A 14,445-nucleotide genomic window follows, 5' to 3' on the forward strand; every position below is an offset into this window, starting at 1 on the left:
TTGTCTATTTGAGGGGTCCCGGAATTCAGGGAACCACGTGCCTGGGAAGGAGCTAGGTGGGGGCGCAGGAGCAGCTGCTGCCGACAAGGCGGCCCCAGACCCGGAGAACGAACGTCATCGAACGTCTTCAAAAAGTGTCCTTTCCACATAGACCCGCTGCGGGTTTGATCGCCTGCGGGCGGGGCGGGGAGCCCGCCCTGAGCTCCTGGGGAGCCCTGGGGTCAGCACAGAGCACTTGACCACTTGAAAGATGGAGCTTTCGGTTCGGTTCGCGGTGGTACTTCTGATTCTGCCCCCTCTCGGGCTGACGCCCATGGCAGCAGCCCACAGTGTTAGTCAGATCGGAGGCGTTTAATTGGCACTTTAGAGGGGAGTATTTTTCTTGACATTTTAACAGCGCTGGGGGACGCGGTGACAGCCACCCTTGCGAAGCCAGCGGTCATCTGTTAAGACGGAGAGATGGCAGGTTTCATGTGTTTATTTCATGTCAGATAATAAGAACATTCTTCAGAGAGCTTGAGTCAACAGAGGCTGGAAAGAGAAAAGCATTCTGGGTGCATAATTAACGGAATCGGTACTCACCGCACTGTGGGGTGGGGGGGGAGGAGAAAATAATTTACCTGCCACCTTTCCGAGTTCTGGCTGGGCTCATCGTCCAGCCCACAGGAGACAGATTAACCGGGGACAGTGTCCCAGGTTTCCGATGGCTGTGCCCACAGGGCTCCATAAGAGCATGGGGCTCGAGGACAAGCCAGGCCATGAAGGTGGGTGTGTCACCCAGACTTCAAAGGGCAGGAAGACAGCTCCCCGCAGGGATGGAAAAGCCACTGTTTGGAAGCTGAATGTTTGCAGGGCCGTCTCCCACGGTGGCCGTGCTGGGATCCTCTCTGTCTGTGACATGTAGCTCACGTGAAACTAGCTCATACGGTGAGAGCTTCCTTCTCAGAGCAGGCCCTCTAGCTAGATATCTTTTGGTCATGAGAGGGAAGGTCAAACTTTCTTTCTGAGTTTTTTTGTTCCTTAAAAGTCACCATCTCCTACAGAGGCACATTTTGGGGTGATGGACCCTTCTCCCTCTCAGCTACGTCCAGCTGTAATAGAAATGGGGTGCAGGAGTTTTCTCCACCCTCTGATTGACTGGCGTCCATTTTTAAAAATTCATTTTGGCGGGGAGGAGCAGGAAACACTAACTCCCATATGTGCCCTGACCAGGCAAGCCAAGGGTTTCGAACCGGCGACCTCAGCGTTCCAGGTCGATGCTTTATCTGCTGTGCCACCACAGGTCAGGAGACTGGCATCTGTTTTTAAGAGGGATACTTCACACGCTGAACGAGGGCTTGAGCTAAAGCCCCAGGTAGAAAACCACTCTTCTACCTCTACTAGAGGCTGCAGGTGCTCCTCCGTCTGTGATGGGGTCCCAGGGCTCCATCCTCTTGGACGCAGGACTTTGTACGGTGGTGGGGAAGGTCAGGAGACCCCATGGCCCGTGAGAAGCGCTCGGGGCATCGTAGCGGTGGTCACGTTTTGCTGGGTAAGGGATCGGATCACGCCGGCAGGCTCCTTGCTCCTCGGCTAGCTTGCCCTCTTGTAGATAATTGGGTGCTGCTTTTATTTATTTTTCTGGAGCCTTGGTGGGCTTGAGCAGGGAGCTGGCTCATTAGCAGTCAAGTGCAGTTTGTTGCTCTCCAATTCTTCTCATTTGTAGCAAGCCAGGGCAGGTCCAAGAGAAACAGAACCTCTGTTCGCACGCTCCCCTCCCCCCACAGGGTCCCCCGCACCAGGTCAAGCTTCGGGAGGACCGCAGGAGAGAGACAGACGGTGGAGAAAGAGGGGCTGAGGCGTGTTACAGATTTCAAGGATTCACTTGAGCAAAAGCGATTCTCACCGGGGAGCCCGGAACAGGACGTGGTCGGGCGTGCCTGGCCCACAGGGAAAGAATTCTTGGTCAAGGTGTGGGCGCAGGGATGGGACAGCGTGGGCGAGCTGTGGCGTGAAGCCTCACTGGCTGTTTGTGACCGGCCGTTCTTGTTCTTGGTGTTTAGATTGATCTGGTTAGCTCCGGGCAGGGACAGGTTTAGGTAGAGGCCCCGGCTTTGAGCTTCCTTGGTCTCACGGCCACCCTGTCTAACTTGTTTATTTCACGACAGGGACGAGGGTGACCTGGGTTCACGGGTCAGTGCTCCTATAAAGGAGGAGGGGAGAGAGCGAGGCCCTCAGTCTCACCAGCACAACCGGGAACATGCAGTGAATTGAGACACGACAGATGCAGGTGTTTCCCCCACCCCCCACCCCCACTCTGGTGGCCCTGGCGACTCTACCTTGGTGGAGCTGTGATACTAGGATGGCCTGTGCTGACCCGAGTTTTTAACCTTGCTTTCCCTTTTCAAAAAAAGATTACTTAAACCGGTCACTTTTTTTAAACCTGAATCTTAAAGACGTGCCAGTGACCTCAGTTCTCGGCTTTCTGTCGCGGGTGGAATGGAGCTTGCCGCCTCACATTTCCTGAGAGCCACCCGACGGTTCTGTGTGCTGCGGGGCCCTCGGGACAGGAGATGTTTCTTCTAAGGGCTCATTAGCAAGTGCCGGGCAGAGTTGATGACTGTCAGCCAGCAGTCAGTGGCATTTTTTTTTCCTGCTGAGTCATCTGTCGTGACTCATGAAATAATTTGACCCTAATTATGATAAGAACCAGCCCTAGGAGAGATTGTCACCGGCGGAGATGTCAACGTTTTGCTAACTGTTATAGACTGGTGTGTAGTCATAACTGTTTCTAGTCTGAGGCAGAACAACTGAGTGTTCCGGTTGATACCCAGTATTCTGTAAGAGGAAGCAAAACAAATTGTATAAGGACCACGTGTGGCTGCTATTCGGTTTAGAGGTGTGCATGCACATATGTACATGTGTGCATGCATGTGTATGTACATTGTGCATACACACGTGGGTTTGTGTGCATATGCATACGAGGGTGTGTGCATGCATGTGTGTCCATGCATGTGTTGTGTGCATGTGTGTGCATGCATGTGTGTATGCATGGGAGTGCATGCATGTGTGCACAAGTGCATGTGTGCATGCATGGGTGTGCATGTGTGCGTGCATGGGTGTGCACATGTGCATGTGAGTGCATGTGTGTGTGTGCATGTTTGCATGTTTACCTGGACAGGCAGGCACTGAAGGGGAGCTGAGCATGTGTGGCACCCCCAGTGCAGCGTACCGAGCTGCTGACGGTGCTGAGCTGCCCGTCCTTCCGCAGATAAGGAAAAAGCACCCTTTTCACACTGGGAGCATTGCTGAGAGATTAAGACGGAGGCCTGAATTATTTTCTAATTATCTTGCAAAGCACCCAGGTTTTTTATGGCTCCTGCAGCCGAGCTGTTAGTTGAGAGGAAATGCCTGTGAACTAGAGGGAAGTGGGGAGCGCTTTCCAGGCGTCCGTGACGTGCTGCACTACTCCTGGGCTCTAATAAGCTCTTCTGTTTAGAGGCTGCAGATGCTCCTCTGTCTATGATGAGGGGATGTCCCCATAAACCCAGCCTGAGTCGAAGCTATCACAAGCCACAGATGCATTTACTACACCGAGCCTCCGGAATGTCATAGCTCAGCCTTGCCCACCCGGAACGTGCGCAGAGTGGCTCCATCAGCCGGCAGTTGGGCAGTTACCTTGGGTTTCATCTCACGTCCTGGGTGGGCAGCCTTCATCTTCCTTGGCCACAGGCTGCCGGGATCAGGGCATGCCATCTCTGAGGGCCATTATTCTGCAAGCTGCCATCGTCCTGTTTATTCCACACAAGAGAGAACTGAGGGCACCAGGTGAATGAACTCGACCAAGGTCGCTCTGCTGTTAGAGGGGGTCCTGCTTTGCACCCTGGTGGGTCTGCCTCCACGTTCCAGGAGGGCTGCCTGGCCCAACGCCCAGGCGTGCGGAGAGCACTCCGGTCCCGTGCCCAAGTCGGGAACAGCCGGGTGCAGGCAGCCTCTTACATTCATGCTGATTTGTCCCCAGCCTGCGACAGTACCCACCTCGCTGGCTTCACTTGCCCTATAGACAATTTAGTCATTTACGTGCAAGACCCAGGTACCTTGGTGATGACCTGCCTTTCACTGAGTGGGGCATACGCTGTCCCCTAGGCCACTCAGCTGCGACTGTGGGAGGGCAGCCGTCCCAACTGTGTTTGCACACGGGGTCTCCACCTAGAGTGGGACCAGGGGGCCACACTCAGCAAGACCCGAGACCACGGGGAGTGGGAATGCTTAGTGTTCTCCAAGGGGCTCATCGGGGGGAACAGGGGCTGAGGGGGGCTTCCCCTATGCAGACCTACCTGCCTGGCTCTTTGGAAGCAACCCTGACCTCCACATGGACCGTGTCCCACCTCCGACCCTGTGCAGGGGCCCGGCCGGAGCTTCCGCTTTGCACAATGAGGGAACCAGGTGACCCACTTCCTCAGCTCTGTTTCAGCGCCCACACTGGCCAGTCTCTGTCATATGACCCCAGAGAAGGCGGGGAAGGAGCAGATGGCCACCCCTGCAGGGAGTCCTCGCTGACCTGCCCGGGAAGCAGTGAGCAGCTGCCCATTTTACCTAAGGCTGGTGGAACCTGCCAGGCAGCCCCGTAGGGAAGGGTCAGGGCGGCCGTGGGCACTGCGGGTCCTTGTGACTCTGGACGGCACTCACCTGCCTGTGGGTCACCACTCTAGGAGGGGGGGTTCTGCACAGAGGGGAGGGAGTGCCACTGGCCTCAGGCGGGAGGAGACTGGGGATCCCGCTGACATCCACGTGCGCAGGACGCCCCTCCTGTCACCGGTGCTGGGCCGAACAGTACAGCCAAGAGCCCGGAAATCGTCCCTGGGCTCCGTGCACCCGCCCCTCTCCCGCACCGCCCTCAAGGACCCCGATTCCGCTCCATGTTTGAAATGTCTCCTTTCTGGCACAGCCTCTTGGCAGAGTGTGTGTGTGGTAAGACCAGCTGGCTCTGCTGGCAGATGCCGCCAGCCGGCCAACGGCCGGGTCTGGCTCAGGACTCACTCCGGTCCCATGACGGCGCGGTGCGCTGTGTGGGATGCGGCGTGGTGGCCATCAGTGGGAGGAGGCCCCTAGAACCAAGATGCCGGGTGGGCTAGAGCCTACTGGAGCCTCCAGAACCAACCCCACCTTACGAACAGCCACGCTGTCTACGGGGAAGGTGCAGCTGCCACCAGGCGGGAGCCGGGGCTGGGACGGAGGCGTGATTGGGAATCCAGGCCGAGGGCGCAGAGGGGGGCTGTCAGGTGGCGCAGAGGGAGGGGGTCGGAGGGCCTCCAGTTATTGGACTGGACCTCGTTTGTCCTGGACCTCGTTCTCCGTGCAGAGGGCCTCCCCAGACAGGACGGGCACCCTGGGCAGCGGGCGGCAGGCGGGGTCACGGGGTGCTCTGCAGAGCCCAGTCCCCTGCACCGGCGTCCAGACGGGGATGGGGGGGGCACAATCGTGAGAAAGTGGTTTCCTGGGAGACACGTAGAAATGAAAAGCAGGTGGCAGGCAGTGGAGACCGCAGGCGGCGTGGGGAAACCGCGCCTCGGTCAGGAACACTCCTTTTCTTCGCTCCCTTCTGCGGACGAACACGAAACAGGGAAAGGCCTCTTTCCTGCTTCATTCTAAGAGCTCATCCAACATGGACAGAGTGACCTCTCCGGGGCAAAGGAGGGGAGCTCTCTCACAGATCAGTCCGGCGTTTTGAAGTAGACACAGAGCCAGCAGAGAGGGACGTGGCCGGAAGGGGAGTCTGGTTATTCATGGTGGTGAACAGACAAGGAGCCTGGGTCTGGGTTCCCCGCGGGGACACCAGGCAGATCTGGAATAGAAGGGAGCGCCTGGGAGCCGGGGGGATGCTTCTGCTCCTTCAGTTCCCTGTCCTCCGGCCCCTTGGTGAGCCTGGCTGCCCCTCGATGGACCTGGCCGCCCCTTGGTGAGCCTGGCCGCCCCTCCATGGACCTGGCCGCCCCTCGGTGGACCTGGCCGCCTCTCAGTGGATGGTGGCTGGGGACGCTTCGCTACAGGAAATGGGGGTCCTGTGGCTGAAATGGCAGGAAGTGTTTGTTCCCAGGGAAGCGGGTTGCAGGAGCAGAGTGAATGCCAGAGGGAACCCCATTTTCTGAGTTTCCCCCAGGAGTCTGCAGGCAGGCGTCCGGCCGGTCCCCCGAGCGGTGCGTGCCCTCTCTCCACCCACACTCCCCTGTCTTTCAGCCGACCACAGCGACGGGTCAAGTTCCGAAGACAGCAGGGAAGCCCCGGTCCTGAGAACCAAGAGGAACCGGTAGGTGTCCGTGTGCGTGCCCCGTGGTGTCTCTCCCGGGCAGGTCGTGGGGGGGTGGGGGCGGGACCGCAGTCGGGGACACCGTGGCTCATTGGCTGAGCAGAGCAGAGGTTCAGTGCTGACAGCCAGCGGGGGGTCTCCGGCTCCATCTCTGCTATGACCCCAGGAACCCTGAGTCTCGGTGGCTCTTCCTTCCGGAGCCCTGTGGGAGTGGACCAGGGCGTCCATGTGCCAGGTGAGAGGTGGGTTTGGGGGTCAGGTCCTGATCTCGGGATTTTCATCAGCCAAATGAGATGGCGGAAACTCCTGACGGCAACTGGAGGTTACCGTGAACGTGAGGACCCCCATGACTTCCTGCCACACGTGGGGCGTGACGGGGCGTGACAGGGCGGCTCCCCATGGGAGCCTGTGCACTGCCTTCTGTTCATGGTGGTGGCAGCACCTGTGGGCGGGAAGACTGCCCTTCCGCTCAAGCCCAGGGGGTCACTGTCACCCCCTGAGCCCCCGGCAGGCCCCGGTCGGTCTGTGCTGCTTTTCCTACTGAGTTCCACATAAGGGGGTAAAAGTCGGGGTCAGTGTGTCTGAGGATCCCAGGAGGGAGCGATCGAGGTGTGACGTGGTCGCCGGGCACCCATCTTTGGCCAGGAGGGGTGGCTGGGGGTGCATCTCAAAGGCAGCACCCCCCGAAGGAGTTTCTCAGGCCACTCCCGGAGCTCACATGGTGCCCAGAGTCCCGGCGGAACTGGCCCTCGTCAGGGCCCCGATGGTGCAGTTAGTCACCTACCAGGCGTCTGTGTGTCACCGTCCCCGTCCCCCGCCCCGTGTGGGGTGCCCCAGACCTGCGGCAGGGAGCTTGCTGTCAAGAACGCCAGCACTGTTTACATCTTCTCTGTTGAAAAATGCTCCTTGGAAGAAGCGATACTTGTGTAGTCATGGAAGTCTGCCGTTGTGAGGGGAAGTGAGAGCCTGTCCGGAGAGCCGGCGGCCAGTTTCACCTCTTCAGTGTCAGGAAGGAGAGAGCCCAGGCCAGCGGGTGCCGGGCAGTGGGGTCCGGAGTGGCCTCGCCTCTTCCATGGATGCCCACGGAACCACCGACCTGCAGAGTTAGACCTGAGCGGGATCGCCGGGCCCTTCGATGTCGTCACCGCTGGGCCCCTCCCACCATGCCCTTCCTTATTCTGATCAGGGCCCAGGAATATGGTCATTTCAACAGATAACAAACAAACATTACAGAACTTTCCAGAAACAGTGCAGGGAAGGGTAAGCACTGTCCTCCCGTAGGAGGCAGGAGTCCCCTCTTGGGGTGAAGGGGACATGGGGCTTCCTGTGGTGCTGGAGTGAGGAAGCCCTTCACCCAATCCCCCAAGCCTCTATTTTCATGCTCTTTTTCCCCAAAATCTCCTTAGAAAGTCACGTTGGGGCATCAAAGAGCCACAGAGGGTGGACACAGAGTGACTCCAGCGGGGCCGAGGGCTCCAGGAGAAGGAACACCCTGCATCTCCTTACTTCTGCGTTCTTGCCGTGGGCATCAGCGAAGCCAGTCTCTGCTGGTCTTTGGGGAGACATCAGTGATTTTGAAAGCCAGACGAGGTCCCTGAGGTGCAAGAAAGGCGGAAATGCCGCCGTTACTCGGTGACTTTGAACCCCTGTTGGAGGGAACGGACTGGGACCCAGGCTGCTAGGACGCCGCCTCCATCCCCCAGTCCGCCGGAGTCTCAGCAGTTGGCACCTTCATAACGTCAAAACACTCGTTTCATCTGAACAGCAGCCGCGACTGAGCACGAGCCCTGCAAGGCGCGGGGAGGTCTTGCAGGATGCCGTCCGTTTGGCTCGTGGATGTGCCCGAGAAGCCGGGGAGTCACTCAGGCTTCCGTCACACCCCAGGCGTCACTGTCCCGGGGCAAGAGGCAGACCCACCCCTGAGGTCTGGGAGGGCAACGCCTCAGCAGCGGCCACGGGACTGGACAAGGGTCCAGCATGTCCCCGCGCTGATTCATGAGCCAGTTCACATCCGTGTCTCCGCTTCTGTCTGGAAGCTGCCGCGTTCCGACAGGTCCCTCCCCAGCGCCCGTCTGCATGTCACTGGCTCTGAGTGGACGCCCCAGGCTGGCTGGACGTGTGTCTCTGTGTGTCCGTGGCGGGTTCTGACCGTGGGTCCAGGCGCGGCACAAGCTTACCTCTGCCGCAGGGCGGTTCTGTCCGGCAGACGCTGGCCTCCGCGGTCAGAGAGCAGACCTCCGGGGAGCCGCTGAAGTCCACGCATTGAGACCGCTCTTTCTGTATAAGCTATAATGTTCCCTGATCAGAAAGCACTTTAAAGCCCCCTGCCATGTCCGAGTCCCCCACCTGCAGCTGCATTGGCTGTCTTGAGAGATGAGGGTCTGACAATGACGAGATTTGGGGTGATGCCCTTCCCCCACCGACACCGTCAGGTCCTCGGCACAAGTGAGACCCCTGTGGACACTCTCACCCAGACACCCAGACGGAAGGAAGTCAGTTGTACCAATAACCCGGGAGCAAATGAGGCTGTTCCGAAATGTCACCATGACCAGCTTTCAGGTGACTGAAATGTTTGAAATGACCCGGTGAGGGCCGTCCCAGAACACACACGACTCAAGGTCAGACCTCCCTGGACCCAGAAAACGGGCAGTTGGCTTCCCCGTCTGTGTGGTGTCCGGCGGTTCTGTTCGGCCTGTTTCTGATGTGTGGTTCTGTTTAGAGTTCAGATTTGCTTCTCACATGTGTTGTTTTAAGCACTTGGGGTGCTGAATGAAACAAGGGTGTTACGTCAAGCATCCAGCAGAAGCGTGCTGTGTGGCGTAGACACCCGGGTGAAATTAAGCATAAGACGCATTCGAGAAGAAAGGGCCAGCGATACATTGGCTGGGACGAAGAGAAAGCTGAAGTGGACCCTCCTTCCTCCAGGGGACGGCCTCACTGTCCATCCTGGTGCCAGGTGTGGAGGCCGTGCAGGCACGGGGCAGAGGTCCCGTGGCACCTGCATCCACGCTCGGGCCCTGGCCACCACCTGGGTCCCTGGGTCTGGCTGGCCTGCAGGCCCTTAGGCCGATAGCCTACAATTCCACTCAGTCTCACGCTAACTGCCTGGAGGGGCATTGCACCCACCGAGGCTGAGGGCATCGTGCCCCCCGAAGCTGAGGGCATCATGCCCCCCCGAGGCTGAGGGCATTGCACCCACCGAGGCTGAGGGCATCATGCCCCCCCCGAGGCTGAGGGCATTGCACCCACCGAGGCTGAGGGCATCGCGCCCCCCGAGGCTGAGGGCATCATGCCCCCCGAGGCTGAGGGCATTGCACCCCCCGAAGCTGAGGGCATCATGCCCCCCGAGGCTGAGGGCATCGCGCCCCCCGAAGCTGAGGGCATCATGCCCCCCCCGAGGCTGAGGGCATCATGCCCCCCCCGAGGCTGAGGGCATCGCGCCCCCCGAAGCTGAGGGCATCGCACCCACCGAGGCTGAGGGCATCGCGCCCCCCGAGGCTGAGGGCATCGCGCCCCCCGAGGCTGAGGGCATCATGCCCCCCCCCGAGGCTGAGGGCATTGCACCCCCCGAGGCTGAGGGCATCGCGCCCCCCGAGGCTGAGGGCATCATGCCCCCCCCGAGGCTGAGGGCATCGCGCCCCCCGAAGCTGAGGGCATCGCGCCCCCCGAGGCTGAGGGCATCGCGCCCCCCGAGGCTGAGGGCATCGCCCCCCCCCGAGGCTGAGGGCATCATGCCCCCCCGAGGCTGAGGGCTCAGTCTCGCACGACCTTCCCTGCTTCAGATGCCGGTATGTGCGGGGACCACCCAGGCCACCCACCCTTCTGTTCAATTTGGCTATAAATTCAGGGTGCCCACACACCCCTTCAGTTTTGATAAATCACTAGATGCCTCACAGGACTCAGAGAGCCACCCTGACAACGACAGACGGCGTGAAGGGGACACCGCGGGAGCGACAGAGGCAGGGGCACCGGGGCGGAGGTCCCGGGGGGGGCCCCGAGTGTGGACTCAGGGTGCACCCGCTCCTGGTACCCCGTTACGCTCCCCAGCTAGGAAGCTCCCCAACCTCCTCATACAGGACTTTTTGTATCAGAGTGTCAGTAGGGACCGTGTCTTGGCATGACTGATGGAATGTGGGTCATGTGACTGATCTCAGCCTCCAGGACCCCCTTGCCCTTCTGGGGGGGGCTGGCAGCTCCAACCCTCCGGTCTGGGTCTGGCAGTTGCCAGCCGTGGGCTGCAAGAATGTTTAGAACATGCGCTCCCTGGCTCTGTTGTCATGGGTGCGGACCCCGTTTCCCTGAGCTCATCAGAAACAGGACAGTGGCTGACATGGCGATGGCCATCTGCTGAGTGAGTCCACAGGATACCTATTTTTCTTTTTCTTTTTTTTTGTCAGATCAGCAAAATATTATAATGTCGTTTTTTGGTGTGCTGCAGAATCTTAGTAATTAGTTTATGTGACGGGAGATGAAACAGGTTGGCATCGCTGTTCTAAAGGGTGGGGGACAGAGGCAGGTGTGGGGCTGCCCTCGGAGTAAAGAGACCCCAGCCTACAGCCCCAGACTCGGGGGGGGGGTGGCACCTGCTGGGGGTGGGGCAGGCCAGACGAGACAAAGCCCCCTCCCTGCCCGTACACGATGCCAGGACATTTCCCTAGCAGTGCGTCCGTCCAGTGAGGGCCCTGCCATGCAGTGTAACCATGCCCCCCCCCAGAGGCCGTTCCCCACCCCATCCGGCCACTGTGGCGTGGGAACCCAGACACTGTGACCTTGGGGGACGCTGCCTCTTCTCCGCAGGGTAGTCTTCACTTGAGCTCGCTTTATGAGAAGTCTTCGCATTGACTCTTCTCTGAAGGTACCGAAGTCGTTCAGCCATGAGGATATTAAACGATACTTAGCAAGTTTGCATTTTCTTTTGAACCAAATCTAACGGAAGGAATGGCTTCGCCGTCTGGAAGCATTCCAGGGCTTCTGCGGGAAACGTTGTCGAATAAGCGGTAACTCGCAATCGTCGGTGAGCTCGCACCACGCTGATTAATCTTATTTCAGGTTACAACAACCCAAGTCTTGTTTCCACACTTCTATTTTTCACTAATGAAAATGTATTATGAAGAAATCCTAATTATACTCTTTGGAATATATAGTTTGCAAATCCGCTGGTAGTTTTCCTTTCTCAGAATTCCACAAGGAAAGAATGTTAAGTTTTCTCCTAAAAGAGTTGGTGGATAAGTAAGATTTTTCTAATGGGCTGAGCAATAGCTCTTTTTCTTTGCACTGTTTTCGTATTAGGTTGGATTAATCCAATTACAACCTTAGGGCGTGAAAGCCCTTGTTAGCATAGAATGCTGTTAGGCGTAGAATAGTCTCAGTGGGTCCTCAAATTGGTCTAACGGATTTTCACAATACCCTGGACAGACAGTGACAGAAAGGCCACCTACTTAGTGGGATTCACCTGGTCCTGGCCACTAAGTGACCCTATGACCTTAAACAGTCCCATTTTCTCCTCCCAAAGGCAGCAGTAGTGAAGATATCACCCGTGTCCCCGAGAGTCCCCCAGGGGGCCCCTTGGCCAGGTTGGCCTCCTGTACTGTTAGCAGCACCCCTGCCTCTACTCCTGGATGCTGAGAGCACCTCCCCAGGGGTGACCACCACAAATGTCTCCAGACACTGCCCAACGTCCCTGGACCAAAATCACCCCCAGCGAGAGCTCGGTGCCAGACGTGAGGGTGTGAGGGACGTTAACCATCTAACCCCGGGGGGTCCTGGTCTCCCTGTTGTCACTGAAAATCTCCGTTTTGGGCTAGAACACAGGACAACGCTCTCCACACCCCGAGTGGCGGTAGAAGAGCTCTCCTCGTAACGGTCTTCACACAGTGGTGCAAAATGAGGGAGCCTCTCCCCGAAAAAGTGGAGCCAGGTGTGCAAACGCTGACGATTTGTTCAAGTGGAAGGTGTACTCCTGTGCCTTGGGTGACAGCCGCGTCTCGCAGCATGACGGCTATGCCGGGCTTCCTTCCCCGTGGGCCCTGGCGGCAGCTGGGGTGCACACAGACCTCTGGCTCTTCTTCCACTGGGGTCCGTTGGTTAGGGCTTCCATCTCCGCTTTCTGCCCCAAAGACAACACCACGGTTCAAGTCACAAGAGCAGACACCTCTGCTTTTGCTGGGTTGATGGCACTGGGATTTAAACAGAGTTTTCAAAGAACGAGAGGCTTTGCTCGTAACAGGTTACTCAAGGCACCTTCAAAGCTGTGATGAAAAATGGCTGGGTCTCCAGCAAAGGCGGATTAAGGTCAGTTGAGGCCCCGGGCGCAGAAGAAAATACTGAGCCCCTTAAAAAAAAAAGAGAGAAAATAAAAACACGTTAACCCTATTTTTTTTTTTTTTTTTGTATTTTTCTGAAGCTGGAAATGGGGAGAGACAGTCAGACAGACTCCCGCATGTGCCCGACCGGGATCCACCCAGCGGACGACCAGGGGCGACACTCTGCCCACCAGGGGGCGATGCTCTGCCCCTCCGGGGTGTCACTCTGCCACGACCAGAGCCACTCCAGCGCCTGGGGCAGAGGCCAAGGAGCCATCCCCAGCACCCGGGCCATCTTTGCTCCAATGGAGCCTTGGCTGCGGGAGGGGAAGAGAGAGACAGAGAGGAAGGAGAGGGGGAGGGGTGGAGAAGCAGATGGGCGCTTCTCCTATGTGCCCTGGCCGGGAATCGAACCCGGGTCCCCCGCACGCCAGGCCGACGCTCTATTGCTGAGCCAACTGGCCAGGGCCAACCCTATTTTTAAATAAATAAAAAATATTATGTACTATTCATGTTAAAGTTGCACATATGACACCAAACTTGGTGTCATTAGAAAGAAGTGTCATGTTGGGGTTCTGGGGGGGCCCTTCAGAAGTTGGAGCCCAGGGCATGTGCCCGGTGTGCCCACCTTTAAATCTACCTCTGGTCTCCAGGGACCTGTTTAACTCTCCGCGTCTTGTGCCCCAAAGGACCGAAGGCCAGGTACGTGTCGGGCCAGAGGAGGCGGAGCGCGAGGACAGGGACAGCAGGACGCCGCCACCCCAGATCCTTCTGCCCCTGGAGGAGCGGGTGACGCACTTCCGAGACATGCTCCTGGAGAGAGGGGTAAGGGCCCGCACGCCGGCCGCGGCTCCCAGAGCCAGTCACGGAGTCCCCGTCCCCGCCGCCTGGGATGTGCTCTGCTTCCTCAGGGGCCCCCCGGAGCAGGCCGGCTGGATGAAATTTGGGGGTTTTTGTCTGGGAGGAGAGAGCAGAGCGTGGGAGGTGGGGGCCTGGCCGGAGCCGGGGAGGGAAACGGGATGGGTCTCCCGAAAGGGACCGTCCCCGGGACCACACACGGGAAGCGCCGGTCTGTGTTGAGCTTCCTGCTGGCCCATGGCCGGGCTGCAGGGTCCACACCCCTCCCAGAGAGACGGTTTCCTTCCTCACGCTGGATCTTCCCACCTCCGGATCCGCCCAACTGCTTTTAGTTTCTGAGAGGTCTTCATTGTCGTTGAGTACGCATCTCATCTTTGAAAGCATTTATTTGATCCTCGAACCTCCTTCCTGTGGGTTCATCTCCTGCTTTGGCTCTGGGGTAGAACAGTGAGCCGAAACAGTAGGTGAGCCCAGCTGGATCTTTCTTCACACCATGAGATGTCACGCAGAGGCCACGAGGGGACCCTGGGTGTGATGATCATTGTCACGAGCGCTGTCCGTGACCTTGGGAATGTAAAAGCACCCCCCCACAGTCGTCAGCACCCCCACCCCGGGGCCGGTGCAGTGGGAGCTGGGGCGCGGGGACGTCCGAGCAGGGCTCTGCGTCCTTTCGTGGCCCCGGGTTACGCAGCGAGCCACGGATCCTGGAGGGTGGGGGCCTCCTGACACCCCTGTAGGTTCACCTTACTCAGAGCTATGTTGTCATCTGTTTGTTTTGGACATGCACCATCCCCAATGTACCGTCACGGCATCAAACTCACCCACGTGGGACCAGGGCTGCCCAGGGGACCCTCCTTTCCTTCCTGAGGGCGCCGGCGGGCTAAGTGCAGATGGTCACTTGCGGGGATCCCAGTGCCATTGGTTGACCAACAAGATTTCCTGAGCACTGTTGCCTCGCCGGGGGTGGGAGGTCTCTCTCATCTCTAGATGCTCAGATGT

At 58.5% G+C, this 14,445-nt stretch overlaps 1 protein-coding gene across 1 annotated transcript in view; it reads left to right on the forward strand.

Annotated features, from left to right (window-relative positions):
* TCERG1L (transcription elongation regulator 1 like) overlaps positions 1-14,445 on the forward strand; it is a 110,275-nt gene that overhangs the window by 82,570 nt on the left and 13,260 nt on the right. The window contains exons 8-9 of the mRNA XM_066355177.1: positions 6,217-6,286; positions 13,278-13,413. Coding sequence (XP_066211274.1) covers positions 6,217-6,286; positions 13,278-13,413 — 206 coding nt within the window. The remainder of the gene's footprint in view (positions 1-6,216; positions 6,287-13,277; positions 13,414-14,445) is intronic.

Source organism: Saccopteryx leptura, chromosome 13 (assembly GCF_036850995.1).
Source record: "Saccopteryx leptura isolate mSacLep1 chromosome 13, mSacLep1_pri_phased_curated, whole genome shotgun sequence".
NCBI lineage: Eukaryota > Metazoa > Chordata > Mammalia > Chiroptera > Emballonuridae > Saccopteryx > Saccopteryx leptura.